The following is a 19,275-nucleotide window of genomic DNA, read 5'->3' on the forward strand; positions in this document are numbered from 1 at the left end:
CAAGTCACCAAGATTCAAATAATGGTGGAATTCATGTACTAGAAGGCATGATAAGAGATTTTGAAGTGGAGACTTGGAGTTTCCCAATGTTTCTCAAAATAAACTGTGTAGCTAATCAAAAGTCGAGTCCTCTCCACAAGAGCCACAATGCAGGTCTCAAAGTCTATCTTGAACGAGCCTAACAGTAAAGTTGGAAGAGACCTGTGAGATAATTTAAAATAACCCAATCATTTTTTAACAGATGAGGAAATAGTGTCAGAAAAGTTAACTCATATATGCCCTGGGCTTAACAACAGAACCAGGGCTAGAAGCTAGATCTTCTGATACCCCAGCCCAAGTTTAGTCTGCTGGGCCTGGAGTTGGGAAGACCTGAGTTCAAATCTGGCCTCAGATAGTTACTAGCTCTATGACCGACCCTGAGCAACTTAGTCAACTTAGTCAAGCCTCAGTTTCCTCAACTCTAAAATGGGAAGAATAATAGCATCTGCCTCCCAGAGTTTTTGTGAGGATTTTAAATGAGATAATATTTGTCAAGTGCTTGGTACATGGTTAGTGCTTGTTTCTTTCCTTCCTTTTTTTCTTTCTTCCCTTTCTTCCTTCTTTTGAAACTTAAATGTAGACACAGAAAAAATGTGGAAAAGGAAGGTACAGGAATCCTCTACTGAGACCTAAACCTGTGTTTCTGTGGGAAATGGTCTATGTATATCTATCTATCTATCTAATCTATCTATCTAATCTATCTATCTATCTAATCTATCTATCTATCTAATCTATCTATCTATCTATCTATCTATCTATATCTATCTATCTATCTATCTATCTATCTATCTATCTATCTATCTATCTATCTATCTATCTATCTATCTATCTATCTATCTATCTATCTATCTATCTATCTATCTGGTTAGCACCACTGGCTGAATCAGGATGGAGAACACTGCCACTTGGTGGACCTATCTAAGAATAGCACCCAGAAAATTCCTATACCATATGCACTCCCTCATCCCAAAACAAGATCTTCCTAGTTTCTCAGATTTGCTGGACTGGGGTCTGCTCTCTTATCAGAAACTGAAAAAGAGAGGCCTGCAGGACGTTAGCTCCCCAGGGAGAATTTCACACTGCAATCTAAGTTTTCAAAACTTTTTTTTTTTTTAAATGATAGACTTAGAAAAAATGTCCATATGTGGATGGCCAGCTGCCATGGTTTAGAGGAAATGGGGAGAGCAGTCAGACCTTTTACATTTTAACCGTTAAGGACAGGTCAATATTAAACCAAATTCTCGACCTTAAAAGGTACTTCTCTGACTTGTTATATACATACCATTCTGAGGTTTGTTAAACTGTTAATTATGTGGCCTAGTGCTGGATTTGAAATCAGAAAGGACCTTGGTTAAAATACCAGTAGCCTGTGTGACCTTGGGCAAGTTCATCAAATTCTTTGCACGTTTTATGTAAAATGGGCGTGGGGTGAGTGTGAACTAAATAAAATCTTTCCCAGCTATAAATCTATGATACCTTTGTGACCTAGAAAATCTAGAAAATTTTCCAGTTACTTGGAAAAGGACCCTGAACATGGTTGGTGTTCAATGAACATGTACAACATTGGAAAACTGGGTTATTATGAACTCATTAGATAGAGGGCCTGCCTTGATGTTACTGGTTATATAACCCTGGGCAAGTCTCCTAACTTCTTAGTGTTCTGAGACTATACCTTCCAAAGAAGGTGAATTGGGCTCAGCTAGGTGGGGCAGTGGATAAAGCACCAGCCCTGGATTCAGGAGTACCTGAGTTCAAATCTGGCCTCAGACACTTGACACTTACTAGCTGTGTGACCCTGGGCAAGTCATTTAACCCCCATTGCCCCGAAAAAAACCAAAACAAAAACCAAAGAAGGTGAATTGATAGGAGTTTCCTCACTTCGGGGTTACCCATATCAACCAAATCACAATTTCAGTTTCTATCTCTGTCTTTATACCTTGAATATACTAATATGCCATTACCTTGTGGTGTCATTGATCCTTTTTGAGAACAAAGGCTGAACAGAAATAACAACAACAAACTAACATTATTAATAGAGGCATAACTAGGAATTCCGGCATCTAAGGGAAATATAAATGGTGTATGGGGTGATAGCCATTTCTGAGCATGATTGAGGTAGATTAGACTGGAGTGATGGGAGATGAAAAGATTAAGTACTTGGGAGTTTGGGAGAATTCAAAGGGGGAGGGGAAGGAGTGGAGAAGAAGACTCTGAGCCATGTATCAATTTCATAGGGGAAGAAGATTTCCTTGGATTTGGACAAGATGGAGTGAAATTTAAAGGAGAAGTGGCTTCTAGGCAAAGGTGCCTGAAGGAAGGTCTAAAAATGGCAATAGAGAGCAAGGATTATTTGGATTCCTCCTCCTGATACCTAGTGCTAGAGGGTTGGAGAAAAGGAGCAGTGAGCATTGGGATTAGAGAGTGTGGTGTCATCAGGAGAAAGTTAAGCTTTGGTGGTGACCACAAGATGGAAAGAACTGGGGGAAATATATGCTGGTTAAATTGGAGGTATATTCAGAGGGAAGGTGCTAAGATTAAGGAAGATTGGGAAAGGTTTCTTTCAGAAAACAGGACTTTAGCTGAGACTTGAAGGAAGCCAGGGAAATCAGGAGGTGGAGACAAGGAAGGAGAATGTTAAAGACATGGGGGATGGCCAGGCTCACAATCAGGAGATGGAGTGTCTTGCATGCAAAGAGGTCAATGTCATTGGAACACAGAATGAGACACAGGTAAGTTTTGCTGTAAGAAAAGGAATTGTGGAAATCCAAAACAGGGGACACTATTTGGGGAGAGTGGGACAGGTAAGAAAGTCCCATTAGGCCAAAAAAGTACAGTCAAGGGAATCTGGATGAATGATCTAGGGGATGAAAGGGGGAAGAAAGAGCTTCAGGCAATCTCCTTGTGACATCCCAAAGAAAGAAGTGTTCCACCTGGTGACTTTCTCCTCCTTAATTTATCACCTCTTTGCTCTCTGATCTGAATTCAGAAGTCTGAGTGTTGTATGGGACCTATAGAGATGTTGGGATTGAAATTAAGGTAAACTGAGGCACGAAGCTCCAGGCATGTTCAATTATTTAATAAGGCTCACAGTAGCCAACAAAAAGCTTCATCTCCTCAGAAATCCAAAAGATCCTGAATGAGGGCCAACAGCTTATTTTATGGAGAAAAAGAAGAGCATCCAAAAGCCAGAAGGCAACATCATACATAGATGGGAAGAACAGATATGATATTGTATGACTTGAAAGTGGAGAACCTTACCATAAGGGGTTATAGTTGAAGGGGCTGTGCTGAATTCAGTTGCTGGAATAGCTGATGCTTCTGGGGTCTCTTTTTGCCATCCAGTAGCCATCTGCTTTGTGTGCGCACGTTTGTACAAATGGCTTGGAGTCCTTTCGATGTCACCTGCTTGCTGCGCCCCGTACACTTGCCACAGTGCTTTTGTTGCTCCAGCTCCATCTGTGTTAATTTCTCTGCAAAGACCTTTGCAAAAATGCATCCATTTTCCCCTTACCTGCTACAAAGCATTAGGGAGTTAAAGTTAAAAATTAATGTAGTAGTGACTGCTATTTCCCAGCCAAATTCAAATGTGTACAATTCCCTTCATCCCTGATGTCTCAATTACTCTTGGCAGTTATCTTTGTTTTACCACCTGAGATAATCCATTTCTGGAACTGCTCTTCTGCTATTTACCCTAGAGTCTGTAGCATTTCGCTTTGAGTATCCTCGACTATATCAAATCTCCTGAGTGTGATTTTTTTTTTGAAAGTAGTCAAACAAACTGGGCTAATTCTAATGAAGAGGGTAATAACCATTTGGGGTTAAGAAGGAAATGGGACTTCAGTTAGATTGGGAGAAAAGTGGGTGGAAAATGAGGTAAACAGGATCCCTTTGTCCGTTGGTGTTTGTTTATCTGTTTTTCTTTGTTACAATCACCAAGTACTTATCAAGTTCCTACTATGGTCCAGTGTGGTGCCAATTGCTGGGAGTATGAATACAATGAACCCTAAGGGAAGGTTATCTAAGTAGGTGAATGGGTGGGGTCTATGGGGCAATGATTGTTGTTCATTTTCAAAGAGAACCAATGACATCATGGGTGATATCTAGACTTGATCGTGAATTGGATTTAAGTGAGGCAGAGTTGCACAAAGTCCTCAACCTCTCTCTTCCAGAGTCACTGAAGTCCAGTGACAGGACAAAAGTCAGGGTGATTGGCAAAAGCCTGGGATGCAGCGGATGACTTTGGCATCTTCAAGATCTGACCAAACTCTAAGTGCTTCACAATACCTGCTTTCATGGCCATTGGAACAAATTGCTCTCATATTTTTAAAAAAAGCATCAATAAAAGCCTTAAGAAAAAAGAATGAGGAATGAATAACCTTTTGTTCTGTGATTCTCAAAATGATACTGAAGGTAATTCCAAAAGAGAAATTTGAAGAAAATGTTTTGAGAACCAGCCTCATCATTGGGATAAAGTTATAGTCTTTCAAGAGGACTATTGCAAAAAACATTGCTCACCTGGATATATGAGTTATTGTATGTTCATTTAAAGAGAATCATTCTCATTACTTACTTTGTAAATAGACCTTCTATGCCATTCCCTTATACCAATTCATGCCTAACTTCCTCATAAAATAACATAACAAGAGAACATCTTGCTGAATGTCTACTCTAGCATATGAGAAAACTGATGCCAAGAGTGATGTCGTTCAATCAAGAGCACTCAGCTAGCAAGTGGTAGAACCATAACTAGGGTGAGGCAACCAAGTTTTTACTCACAGAGTTCAGAAAATTTAGGGGGCATCAATAGGACTATCTTGGAACCTACTTCCTCTCCTCTCTCCTCCATACTAGTAACTTCTTCCCCCGGTCAATGGTAGGGCCACAACTAGATAGTCTAGTGCTTATTATATCACACCATACTGTCTCTCTCTATAGCACTGTTAGGGGCAAAAGGATAATAGCATGAAATACATAAGTTAGCTGAAGCCCAGAGTCACACAGTATGTATCAGAGCCAAGATTTGAACTTTGGTCTTCTCTCTCATTTGTCTCTCTCATATGGACTCCTACAGCTCTCACATTTACCCAGGTTCATAAATATACTGGGGCATTTGGGAGTATCATCCTATTTAAGTATGCCCAGGCTCCAATTAAAATTCAATTCAATAATAATTTATTGAGTGCCTACAAAAAGAGGCAAAAGACAGTTTCTGCCCTTAAAGAACTTCCAAACTCAAAGATACCACCTTTACCAACACCCCTCCCATTTATTTACAAAGTGATGTAGGAGACCTAAACAACAGCTTGAAAATTCACACATCCATCCCAAATGGCCACTGTTACCCTGGCATTTCTAGTCTCAATAGAACTTAGGCATCTTCAGGTTGCTGTCTGGGACATTTTCCCTTGTATTAAAACAATAGAGGAGTAGAGAAGGAGGTCTTCCTCCTGTAACTGACTCAGTTTCAGGATTTTATTCAAAAGGTTGCTGTTGTTTGTCTTTAGTTCTCGAAGACACGGAAGGTGAAGGTTGTTACATAAGTCCTTTGTCCTTGTAACATGTGGTTTTTTTCTTAAGAAGTATCCACTGAAGAAGAGGGAATTCTCAAATGTGGCCCAATCAAGACTACCTATGGGCAGAACAGCCTATCATCATCTATGCCATAGTGGGATTTTAGCACTACCAAAAAAGGCCTCTCTGACCCCAAAATAGCCCCTCCAAATGATGCCCACAATCCCCTGAAGGATTCACTCCTCTATATGAAATGTTACCTTCCTAGGAATGCAGCAAAACAGAGGAGTAAGCCTAGGTCCATAAAAGAAGGTATGGGGCACGAATCAGGACACCATTTAATATTATTTTTTGTAAATGCAGATCTATTTAATATTAGAAAGTGCCTCTCCATAGCACATTATTTTCTTTTTATTATAAGTTGTTTTGGTGTATTTTTCAAATCTTGCTTACTTTATAAACACTCAGTCCAGCTCTCTTCTCTAGGTCTTCTTCTAAAATACAAATCTCTTTCCCTTTCTTCCCTGCCTCCCCACCTCCTTGGCTACCCATTAATAACCTAATACCTTAGGTCAAGGAGTTTATCGACTCTCTTTTCTCTCATCCCAAAGAAGGTGAGAGAATGAGCTTCTGGGAGAGAAGAGGAGATGTAACAAAAAGAGGGGAAAACCAGAAGAACTGAAAGAGCCCCAAGGTTCTAGGGCCCATGGAAAATTCCTAAGAGAATTTCCAGCTACTTTGCCATTTTGTAAAGGACTTGCCCTCAGGTTATTAAACTAACAGATCCAGAAAATGTCCCATACTATGCCCAGATTTCAGCAAGGCATTGGACAACATCTTCTGTACTATTCTGTTAGGCAAGTTAGTGAAATATAGGCTATGTGATTTTGAATTCATTGAATAATTAACTCCTAACTGCAGTAACTAATGTACCCATGTCAACCATGAGTGACATCCCTAATGGATTTCCCCAAGCATCTCTCCTTGTTTAATATTTTTATCAGTGACCCAGATGAAGATATGGGTGCCATACTTTTCAAATATGTAATTTATATAAAGCTGGGATGAATAGAATCAAGATCAAAAAGGGGAGGGGGAGGCTCAATAGGCTAGAGCTTTGTGCAGAATCTAATTAGATTAATTGTAATAAGAATCTTATACTTGGGTTTGAAAAAATCAGCCACATCAGTTTAGGATGAGGAAGGCAAGGATAGAGAATAATTCATATGAAAAAGACCTGGGGGTTTTATTGGACTATAATTTTTAATTTTTTTTTTAGTGAGGCAATTGGGGTTAAGTGACTTGCCCAGGGTCACACAGCTAGTAAGTGTTAAGTGTCTGAGGCTGGATTTGAGCTCAGGTACTCCTGACTCCAGGGCCGGTGCTCTATCCACTGCGTCACCTAGCTGCCCAGTTTTATTGGACTATAAACTCAATATCTATCAGTAGGGTGGGATGGCAGCCAAAAGGACATTTGGAACTTAGGCAGCAATAAGAAAAGTAATAGTCCCATAACACTCTTTCTTGACCAGAGCACATCTGGAATACTATATTTACTTCAGTTTAGGAAAGATATTAAAAAGCTGGAGTTCAAACCATTAAGGTCAACAGAAGGTGAGGAGACTCAAAACTGTGCCACATGAGTACTAGTTGGAGGAACTGGAAATATTTAATTCTATTCCATTCTATAAGCATTTAATTTATTAACTGTCTACTTTATGCATCAGTATGCATATGTATGTATATGCACATATATGTAAATATACAAATGTGTATATATATCTGTATATATATATATCTGTATATATATATATATATATGTATGCTGGGAACACAGACAAAAATTAAAACAGTCTTTGGTGAGGAGAGAACCAAGGAAGAGAGACATGATACTTATCCTCAAATATCTCAAGAATTGGTTTATGACAAAGGATGCAGACTTTTTTTTTTGCTTTGTTCTAGAGTATGGAACTACAAACAATGGACAGAAGTTCCAGAGTTCAATTTCAGATTGATATAAAGAAAAAAATTCCCAACAATTAGAGTTTTACAAACAGGATAATGGGAAACAATGAGTTCTCTATCACTGAAAGCTTTCAAATGGAGTCTGGATCACCATTTGTCAAAAGGTCATTGTATAAGCAGGAGCAGCTGGGTGATCCTGTGGACAGAGTGCCAGGCATGGAGTCAGGAAAACCTGAGTTCAAATCCAGTCTCAGACTCAGTAAGTACTAGCTGTGTGAGGTTGGGCAAGTCATTTGACTTTTCTCTTTGCCTGTGTTTATTTTCTCAGGTTATTTTTATTGTTTTATTGCTACAGCTAGTGTTTCTAACTCTATGTTAAAGAGAAATAGTGATATTGGGCATTATTGCTTTACCCCTGATCTTACTGGAAGGGTCACTAACCTTTCCTCATTACATACAATGTTTGTTCTTTAATTAAGATAAATACTAATTATTATATTAGGCAAAGGTCCATACATTCCTATGATTTCTAGAGTTTTTAATAGAAATGAATGTGGGATTTTGTCAAAAGTCTTTTTAGCACCTATTGATATAATCACATGTTATTTATATTATTAATATGGTTTATTATACTTATAGTCTTATTTATATCTAACCAACACTACATTCCTGGTATAAGTACAATCTGGTAATAGTATATAATTAAAAATATATTGGTATAGCTTCTCAGCTAATATTTTATTTAAATTTTTGCTTCAATATTCATTGCTGTTGTTGTTCAGTTGTATTTGACTCTTCATGACTGGATGGACCAACTGACTATGAGGTTTTCTTGGCAAAGAGCCATTTCCTTTTCCAATTTTATACAGGCAGATGTTTAAGTGACTTGCTCAGGATCACAGAGCTAGTATCAGAGGTCAGATTTGAACTCTGGTCTTTCTGACTCCAGGCCCAGCTCTCTATCCACTGTGCCACCTACTTGCCCTCCCATTAGAAATATTGACCTGGGGGCAGCTAGGTGGCACAGTGGATAGAGCACCGGCCCTGGATTCAGGAGTACCTGAGTTCAAATCTGACCTCAGACACTTGACACTAGCTGTGTGACCCTGGACAAGTCACTTAACCCTCATTGCCCTACAAAAAACAAACAAAAACAAAACACACAAAAAAGCAATACTGATCTATAATTTTTTTCTCTGCTTTATTTTTCCTTTTTTTAGGTGTCAAGACTATTTGTATCATAGAAAGAAATTAGAAGAATGCCTTCTTTTTATTACTTAAAAGTGTATATAGTATTGAAATTAATTGTTCTTTGTATTTTGATAGAATTCAATAAATCCATAAGGTCTAAAGTTTATTTCTTTGGGGGTTTTCATTTATAGCTTGTTCAATTTATTTTTTTCTGATATGAAGTTATTTAAATAGTTGAATTCTTTTTATAAATGTGAATATTTTTACAATTTTGTAATTAGACATCTATTTCCTCTAAATTACAAATTTTCTTAGTACATAATTGAGCAAAATAGTTTCTAATATTTTTTAATTTCCTCTGCATTTTTTGGTAAGTTTTAAAATTTTTGATATAAGCAGTTTGGTTTCCTTCTTTAAAAAAACCAAACTAGCTACTTATTAGCTTGGGGGGGAGCACCTCCTAGTTTTTTAAAAAAGCAATTCAATGGTCATTTTGCTTTTTAAAGTTTCTTCTTTAATTTTCAGAATTACCATTTTGTTATTTATTTGGAGATTTATTTGTTGCTCTTCAAGTTTTTACATTTTTAATTTCATGCTTAACTCATTGATTTGATCTTTCTTTTGTTGATAACTTAGATCCATATAAATATATAAATTAAAAATACAAATGTAAAACTATAAATACATGCATATATATTTGTGTGTGTGGGCAATTTTCACTTATAATTTCTTAAAATATGGTGTCCAGACTTTTTTCCCCTTGATCATAATTTTTCTAAACTCTTTGACTCTCAATTGACTTGTTTCCTAAGCTAGTTGTTTTTGTTATTATATTGCTTAGATTTTCTTTTGTTCTTTTTATTTTTAAAAAATTTTGCTTTGATGTTTCTTGTTGTACTGTTGAGTCATTTTTTTTTTCTGTCTGACCCATTATAATTTTGAGAGTCTTCAGTCCTTAAGTGCAGTTTTCCACCATCATTTCTAAGGTGTTGATCATTCTTTCCTACCTAACTTTTCCATTCTGTATCATATTTCATTCTTCCAAGTACTCCTGCATTTTTAACAGCTATATTTAGCACCTATATTTGGGACACTGATCTGAGATGAGAGGGGTAACCAGAATAAGAGATCTCTGACAAGAGATCTTTGGTTTAAATAATCTTTTTTCTTTTCGTGGTCAAAAATATACTGATCTGAGAAAAGAGAAAAAAAAATTTGTGTAGGTGTATATACACATATATGTATATGTATATATATGTGCATATATATGTACACACATATATGTACTCTGAGTCCATCACTACTCTGAAAGGAGGTGAGTAGCTTGTTTTATCATAAATCTTCTGTTACTGCGTTTAGTTGTTGCACCGATCAGAGTTCCTGTTTGTCTTTGCAATGTAGTTATAATTATAAATTGTTCCCTTGGTTCTGTTCACTTCACATGCTAATGCAGTTAAATAAGCAAAAACAAACCAATAAATCTACCTAATGACTAAAATAAAAAAAAAAACAAAAAAAAACCTGAAAACGATACTAAAAGGAACCCAAATCCTGTCTTGGAGAACAGGTAGTAAAATATTCCTTGTCTTCTCAGTACAGAGGTTGGGGGGCGGGGCGGGCAGGAAGGTGGTGCAGTGGATAGAATTCTGGCCCCGAAGTTTGGAGGACCTGTGTTCAAATATCACTTCAGACACTAGCTTTGTGACCCTGGGCAAGTCACTTAACCTCAATTGTCTTAAAAACATCTCGAGTCATCCTGATCTATATCTTGCCACTAGATTCAAATGTCTCTGGAGGAGAGACTAAGGTTGGTGACTTTGCACAGCCCTCCCTCATTTAAATCCAATTCACTGCAAATCATGACATCACCCTGATATAATGGTCCTCTGGGGCTATAGGCATAGCACTGTTTCAGTTGTTACTGCTTTTTTTGTTACAAAGAAAGGTCCAATTCTAGCAATGGTAGGAGAGCTAAATATAGTAATTATTATAAGTTTTTGTTTAGTCTTTTCAGTCATGTATGACTTTTTGACACCCCATTTGTGATTTTCTTGGCAAAGATATTGGGAGTGGTTTGCCATTTCTTCAGCTCATTTTACAGATGAAGAAAGTGAGGCAAAAATGGTTAAGTGACTTGCCCAGGGTTTCATAGCTAGTCAGTGTCTGAGGCCAGATTTGAACTTAAGAAGCTGAGTCTTTCTGATTCTAGGCCTGGCACTCTATCTATTGTGTCACCTAGCTGCCCAATTATTGTAGTATACAAAGCAAAAGAGAACAATAAGACTTATTTTTTAAAAAATGTCAGGAGTGCTCAAGTTCAGAATAAGGTAAGGTTGATGAGTAAAACTAAAGAAAACCCAAAGGGGTTTATTTATATTTTTTAGCAATGTTCAGAAAAAAAGAGGACTAAAGAAAGGTTAGAACTACTACTCAGGGTAGATGGAACAATGATAACAGACAGTGGAGAGCAAGCAGAACTATTCAACTCAATTTCTTTCTGTTTCCTCTGGTAAGGAAAATGATGGGTGAATTGAAAATGGGACAATAAAAAGGCTAACAGGGAGTTGAAATTCTAGATGACAGTAAATAATGAGAACATCTTAACGCCCAAATCACCTACATCCCAGGATACTGAAAGAACTGGCAGACGTAATTGCTAAACCACTGTCAGTCATTTTTGATAGGCCATGGGAAATGGGTGAAATACTCTAGAAAGCTGGAGAGGGAAAACAGGCTTTTTCTTTTTTAATAAAAAGGCAAGAGAGTGGTATGTGAAAGCTATAGGCCAGTGAACTTAATTTCAGTTCATGACATAATTCTCAAAGGGATGGTTAATAAATATCTAGAGAAAAAAATAGTGAACCAGTAAGATTTCATCAAGAGTAGGTCACATCAAACTAATTTCTTCTTTTTTGGGTGGGGGGGTGGTCAGGGGATCTCATTGTGGTAGACCAGGGATAAGATGTAGATATGTTTGACCTGGATTCTTAGCAAAGCATTTTACAAGGCCACTTAAGGCTGTCTTGTGGAAAGATAAAGGGACATGGACCAGGCTACTGTGTATGATTAAATGCATTTGAAACTGGTTGAATGACCAAACCAAGAGTAGTTGTGTTAACTTAGAAGAGTGACTGAAGGATGTTTAACATTTTTATTAGATTTAAATCAAAGTGTAGAGGGCATGCTTATAAACTTTGCAAATGTCATAAAGCTAATATGGTACAGTAGTGATGTGGGGGCAGATAGCTAATAGAGTCAAGATATTGAAAGGCTTTAAACTAGGTTGAAGTTGGAAAGTTACAATTTCTTTTTTTTTTTTTTGTGAGGCAATTGGGGTTAAGTGACTTGCCCAGGGTCACACAGCTAGTAAGTGTCAAGTGTCTGAGGCTGGATTTGAACTCAGGTCCTCCTGACTCCAGGGCCAGTGCTCTATCCACTGTGCCACATAGCTGCCCCTGGAAAGTTACAATTTCATAAGAACAAACATAAAGTCTTAGATTTGGATCCCCAAAATAAGCTTCCCAGGAACAATATGGAGGAAATACAATTAGATAGCTTTTATCTGAAAAATTATCTGGGATCTTTAGTGTAGTCCAGTACATCAGCAGTATTATTTGGCAGCCAAATAAAGTTTAAGGGGTTTTAGGCTCCAATAAGAGGAGGTGTGTCCAGAAATTGAAAGGTTTTAATCCCACTGTACTCTCCCCTATGTTCCTAGAACCACTATTTATAAAGGATACTGATAAACTGGTTAGTGAATATAAGACAATGAAGATAAACTGGACAGTGTCCAGGGTGGTAAAGGGCTTTTAGTCCACTTGATATGTGGATAGGATGAAGAAACTGTGGTTATTTAACCTGAAGAGGAAAAGACCTCATGGAGATACGATTACTGTCTTCAAGTATTTGAAGGATCATCATGTGGAAGCAGGATTATACTTCGGCATGGCTGAAGAGGACAGAACCAAGAGAATGAGTAGGAATCACAGAGACAAATCTAAGTTTGATGTAAGGGAAAGCTTCCTAGCAATTAGAGCTGTCTGACTCCTCATGTAAGTCTTCAAGGTGAATGACTTTTTTTGTTGTTGTTGCCTTTCCAATAACTTAGCACAGTGACTAGCCTATAGTTGCTGCTGCTGTTTTCAAAGAGGACTAATGATATTCACAGGAGAATGTCCTGACTTGTGTAAGAATGGATTCAAGTGAGGCCAAATTACACAAAGTCATTGGCCTCATTCTCTCTTCCAGAGTCATCAAATTCAGGGGCAAGACAAAAGTCGGAAAAATGGCCCCAGGGTGCAGTGGATGACCTTGGTATCTTTGACGTCTGACCAAGCTCTAAGTGCTCCACAGTACCTGCTTTGGCCGCTCATGGCCATTGGAACAGATTGTTCTCATCTGCCCATTCTGCCTGGGGAAGTCTTCACATGCTTGGGGTAGACATCCCCTTCCTCACCAATGGGTTTAAGGTCTGTCAGTTACCTTCCATCTGGTTTAGCCTGTCTACTGAGCCGGTTTTTACCAGGGTGTGGCCACTGCACTTGCTATAGCTTCTTGGAACCACAAGTAAGTGAAAGGTGGACTCCAAAGTTAGAAGAGCAGCCTGAAAACAGCTTGGCAAGCCCTTGCATCAGAGGTTCTGGTTCTCTCTGAACACCTGGCAGGCACAATAAATACTAGTTGATTGACTTCTCAGGCACTTTGGAGATTCTTGTTCAGGTATGGGTTGGACTAACTGGCCTCTGCGGTCCCTTCCCACTCTGAGATTATGTAATTCCATGATTCTGTGAAGCCCATGATATGGAAAGTTGAAAATGTATCAGTAACTAATTCAACAAAATTGTATTGAACTCTACTGTGTACGCAAGGATTACATTTGTCCAAAATAATTGGAAATCCACCGCTGTGCTTTTGAAAAATGTTTGTTTGGGGGCAGCTAGATGGCGCAGTGGTTAAAGCACCGGCCCTGGATTCAAGAGTACCTGAGTTCAAATCCGGCCTCAGACACTTGACACTTACTAGCTGTGTGACCCTGGGCAAGTCACTTAACCCCCATTGCCTGCAGAAAAAAAAAAAAAAAGAAAGAAAAATGTTTGTTTGAAGTATAGGCCCGATTGTTGTTTGTCCTTTATTCTTTTTGTTTGTTTGTTTGTTTTTTTAGTAAGGCAATTGGGGTTAAGTGACTTGCCCAGGGTCAAACAGCTAGTAAGTGTCAAGTGTCTGAGGCCGGATTTCAACTCAGGTACTCCTGAATCCAGGGTCAGTGCTCTATCCACTGTGCCATCTAGCTGCCCCTGTCCTTTATTCTAATGGCATCTGGGTGATATCATGACTTGCAGTGAATTGGATATACGTGAGGGAGGGCTGTGCAAAGGCACCAACCTCACTCACTCTCTCCTCCAGAGCCATCTAGGTCCAGTGGCAAGATATATGTCAGCATGACTGGAGATGGCCCTGGATGTTGAAGGCAATTGAGGTTAAGTGACTTGCCCAGGGTCACACAGCTAGTAAGTGTCTGAGGTAAGATTTGAACTCAGGTCCTCCCAACTTCAGGGCCAATGCTCTTTCTACTGCACCATGTAGCTGCCCAATAGGACTTATTAGAGAATTTACAGAAGTTCTATCAGCACAGTTAGAATAAGCATCATATGAAACATACTATCCACCTTCAAAGAAAGAACTGATATTGATGGGACAGACTGAAGCAGGTTATTTTTCATTTTCTTTAATTTTTTTTCTTTTAATCAAGTTTTCTTGTACAAAATAACAAATATGGTAATGTTTTACATAATTATACATGTATAACCCATATTTGCTTGCCACCTCAAGGAAGGGGAGGGGAGGGAGGGAAGAAGGGATAAAAATTGGAACCCAAAACTGTAAATAAAAATGTTTATTACATTTTTTAAAAATTTTAAAAAGAATAAGCATCATAGAATGTTCAACCTCAAGGAAATATTAGAACTAGTTAGACCCTGTCATAAGTAATGTAAGAAAGTTTTAATCCAAGTTCAATATTTATTCAGTATCAAATCATTCATACTTTATATAAAAGTTCAGGTTGTGGAAAAAGCATCAGTAAGCATTCCATTCTGTTGTCTCATCTGTGAAATCACTTGGATGATAAATCCCATAAGTATGCAAAGTTTATGAAAAGTTTCCATTTTAATATCGTTTTGATTTAACAAAAAAAAAATCCACACACTGGGATTATTTTATTTCTAGCTTTTTACCACCACCAAAGCAGCCTCTGCTTTAGGGCAAAGGAAAAAGAAAAGAAAAAGGTATTTCTTTTAAAGAATTGATACCTTTTGGGTTTTTTCATGATATTCGTTTCCAAACCTTTCCCCAGCCTTCCTTAGTGAGCCATGCCTTGTAACAAAGATTTTAAAAGAAAGTGGGGAAAAAAAGCAGTTTAGCAAAATGAAACCAACTTATCTACCTACCCGTAATCCCTGACCTCTGCAATGAAGAAAGGGAGATATATTTTCTTAGTTTTTCTCAGGGACCAAACCTGGACATTATAATTGCACAACATTCAGTGTCATTTTATCTTTCTTTGGGTTTTCATTGTTGTAGTCATATAATATTTTCCCCCTGTTTCTACTGATTTCATTCTGTGTTAGATCATATAAGTCTTCTCAAACTCTTCAATGTTCTTCAGTAATTTGTTACATTAATGCACCATAACTTGTTGGCCATTCCCATATTGCTGGATACCTACTTTATTTCTAATTCTTTGTTAGCATAAATAATGTTGCTGTGAATATTTTGGTGTACATGGGGCTTTTTATTCTGTCATTGACTTCCTTCAGATATAGGGGTAAAAGACTATGGGAATTTTAGTAACTTATTTTCTTTTTAAAGCATAATTCTAAATCACTTTCCATAACAGAATAGGACCAATTTATGGCTCTACTAGGAGTGCATTAATGTGCATGATTTCCCATAGCCCTTCCAATACTATATTTTAGTCATCTGATGATGACATTCCTTGGGTTGGTGAAGTAGAAGGCAGCTCCTTTGTCAGCTCTGCCTAGTGTCCTAGAATTCATTTTTTACTTCACTTTTTGAAATTGCCTTTTCTATTATGAATTTAACAAATATCAACAAACATGAACATTTCAATATTAAAAAACCCCAGAAAATAGGATTATATGTGAAGTTATTTGCTTCTATTACATATAATTTGCAATTAAATGTTATTTTTTTTAATTATTAAGCATTTTTTCACCTTCTCACCTTTTTCCCTCCCCAATGGAAAAACAAAACAAAACAAAAAATCTTTGTAACAAATATGTATAATCAAACAAAACAAATTCTTATATTAGCCATGTCCCAAAACATATCTCATTCTAATCATTTAGTCCATCATCTTACTATTAGGGGGTGGTTAGCATTCTTCATCATTGGTCCTCAGGAATCATGGCTGATGATTGTGTAAATATTCTTAAGTCTTTAAAAATTGTTTGTTTTTACATTGCTGTTAATATATAATTAAAAAATATATATTCAGTTAAACATAAAAGCACCAACACTTCCCTATTAGTTTGTCTCCTTCTGAACTTCTGCTTTCTTCTGTGTATTTTTAAAAAATTCCACCAATTCCCTTTTTTTAAATCACTTTTATCCCTTCCCCCAATCCCTATACAACTCCACACTTTCCCAAATAGAAGCCCTTACCTTGCAACAAATAAGTATAGTTAAGCAAAACAAATTCACATTTTGGAGCCCTAGAATTTAAGCTGAAGTCACTAATTAGGGTTTAGATTTTATTTCATACCAGCACATTAAAGAAAATTCCCATGGTAATTATAACTGACATTTTGGTAAAGGTCAGAAAGTCCACATAAAAGGAAAAGGGCTATTTTTGGTCCTAGAGAGAAGAGCTTCTACTAAGATCTCCAATTTGTTAAGAAAAGAAATCAGGACACAAAGAAAGCGGTTTGGGAATGAATCAATTTATGCCTCTATTAAATATTTATTGAGCCCCTACTGTGTTCATTAGCACTGAAAGAGTCTTATATTCTTGCCTTCAAGGAACCTACAGTTTAGTTAGGAAGACAAGACTTGAAAGAGGCTTTTAAAAAAACGTTTCTCTTTATTATGTTGACCTCAAAACATCTACAAATATAAATATTTACACATACAAAGAAGAACAGAAAAAGATGGCTGCACATGAAACTGTTAATTTCCATTATATATTACTTGGGGACTTTAGAGAGAGGTATATTTTAAAATGAACATGGCAGTTCCAACATTGTCATGCTTGTCTGTGTTCCTTTATGAACTTTCTTTTATTTTCTTTTGTTTTTTAATGATTCATCTTTTCTTTCCATTTCTTGTATCAGTATGATTACTATCTACTCCACCTACTTCGTCCCCACAAATAAAATCCCTTCTTTATAACATCAAAAAAAAAGTCACATAAAACAAATCCATGTATTGGGTTTGAAATGTCTGAAATTTGTATTCTGCATCTCTAATCCATCTCTTCTCTGTCAAGAGATAGGAAGCAAAGAACTGCGGAGTATAGATGCTGAATGAACCATACTATTTCTTTTGTTTTTGATGCTGTTGTTTTTTTCTATTTTGAGGTTTTTCATCATTGCTCTGATTTTTTCTCTTATAACATGAATAATGCAGAAATAGGATTAATGTTATTATGTGTGTATATATATATATATATATATATATATATATATATATATATATATATAACACCTATATCAGATTACCTGCTGTCTAGGGGAGGGGGGGAGGGAGGGGAGGGAGGGAGAAAAATCTGAAATTGTAAAGCTTGTATAAACAAAAGTTGAGAACTATCTTTACATGTAACGGAAAAAAATAAAATACTTTATTAATAAAAAAGAGAGATAGAAAGCATAATTCATCATCAGTCTTTATCATAAGTGGTCATTATAGCAGTTAAAGGTCATAAGTCTTTCATAGTTTTCTTTAACAATGTTGTAGCATTTCCCTTCAGTCTGAATCAGTTAATGAAGTCCTCTCAGCATTCTCTGAATTCATTCCTTTTGCCATTTCTTATAACACAATAATATTCCATTCTATCATAAACCATAATTTGCTTAGCCCTTCCCCAATTGATGGACACCTGCTTTATTTCTAGTTCTTTACTAAAATAAAAAGCATAGTTATTCCTTCCACATCGTGACTTTCCCTATCACAGTTTCAATATATCATTAGTTGGAATAAGAAACTCAATGGTGGGGCTCTGGCTTCCCTGAGGCTGAGCTCCATGGATGTGAGTGCAGCACTCAGTGTCCAGAACTGCCCTTCAGACTCTACCACAGGAGATGGGGCCACACCTCCCACAAGCCAGGCTGTGAGCCGTGCCTCAACCTGTGCCCGTTGCCGCAATCATGGAGTCACTGCCACTCTTAAGGGCCACAAGCACCTGTGCCTCTTCTAGGCTTGTGAATGTCATAAATGTGCCCTCATCTTGGAACGAAGGCATGTCATGGCTGCCCAAGTGGCTCTGCAGAGACAGCAGGAGACCCAGCTGAAAAAACACTTGACCCGCAGCCTACTGAAAGATGGGGGGGCCCCACCGAAGATTTCCAACTGTGGAAAGTGGGGGCCTGCCCACCCATGGGCACCTGCTGGGAAGGAGAATGTGGGCCCCCAGCCTGAGGAGGCCCTCCAAGGAGCTCTCCAGACTGTGCCAACAGCCTTTGAAAAGGAGAGCACCCCCCAAACCTTGCTGCTCAGTAGGCCATTGGACACCATGCCATTGTCCTGGTACTCTGGGCCCTGGCACCCTGGGCCCTGGCTTCCCCCTACCCTGTCCTCCCCACTTTGGTGTCATCTGCTGTACCAGGAACCTGGCATCACCCTGCATCCATTCCCTGGCTTTGACTCTGGCTCCTCCCTCCACCTGACCAACCATGGAGCACTCCCAATTTGCCCAGGACAGTGCCAGCTACTGATGGCCTCCATGCCAGGGGAACCCTCTGGGCTTTCCAGCCTGGCCCAGCCATGCTCAGCAGTGATTCTTGAGCCCTGCAGCCTCCCAGACCCACTGCTCCTGCAGCCCCAGGCCCCTTGGGTCTCCACTGCAGCCTGGGCATCAGCCTCCAAAGAGCACCAGCTGCAGCAGGAAGCAGCCGAGGCCTTGGTGGGCTTGAGGGACTCCCCCCAACCTCCGAGGAATCCAATGCCTCCTACTAGTCCCCCCAAGCCGGCCTGGGTATCCTTGCTCCACCCCAGCAGCCCCTCAGACCCAGCTTCCACAAAAGAAGGCAAGGAAGTTCAGGATTCAGGATCCTCACTGCGACCAAGCCCTGCCCCGTCAGTGGCCCTGCACATCAGCCACATAGGATCCATCTCCCTGCTGGGCTGAGGGCCTCTCACAACCTTCCATAATAGGGCAAGGAATTAGCATGCTGCTGGGCTACAGTATCGAATGGGTGTCTGCCCACCACCTTCTCCCCTGTCCTCAGACCCTGGACCCCCTTAGACTCTTCTACCCAATAAAGTGTCATGAGGCGTAGCTAGGTGGCGCAGTGGATAGAGCACTGGCCCTGGAGTCAGGAGGACCTGAGTTCA

At 38.6% G+C, this 19,275-nt stretch overlaps 1 protein-coding gene across 1 annotated transcript; it reads left to right on the forward strand.

Moving 5' to 3' along the window:
• The first annotated feature begins 13,143 nt into the window (after positions 1 to 13,143).
• LOC122744334 (doublesex- and mab-3-related transcription factor C2-like) lies at positions 13,144 to 19,069 on the forward strand. Its single transcript, XM_043989783.1, is given in 2 exon segments — positions 13,144 to 13,175; positions 17,956 to 19,069. Coding segments are annotated over 2 exon segments (1,125 nt in total). The 5' UTR covers positions 13,144 to 13,164.
• The last annotated feature ends 206 nt before the right edge of the window (positions 19,070 to 19,275 follow it).

Source organism: Dromiciops gliroides, chromosome 2 (assembly GCF_019393635.1).
Source record: "Dromiciops gliroides isolate mDroGli1 chromosome 2, mDroGli1.pri, whole genome shotgun sequence".
In the NCBI taxonomy this organism is placed as follows: Eukaryota; Metazoa; Chordata; class Mammalia; order Microbiotheria; family Microbiotheriidae; genus Dromiciops; species Dromiciops gliroides.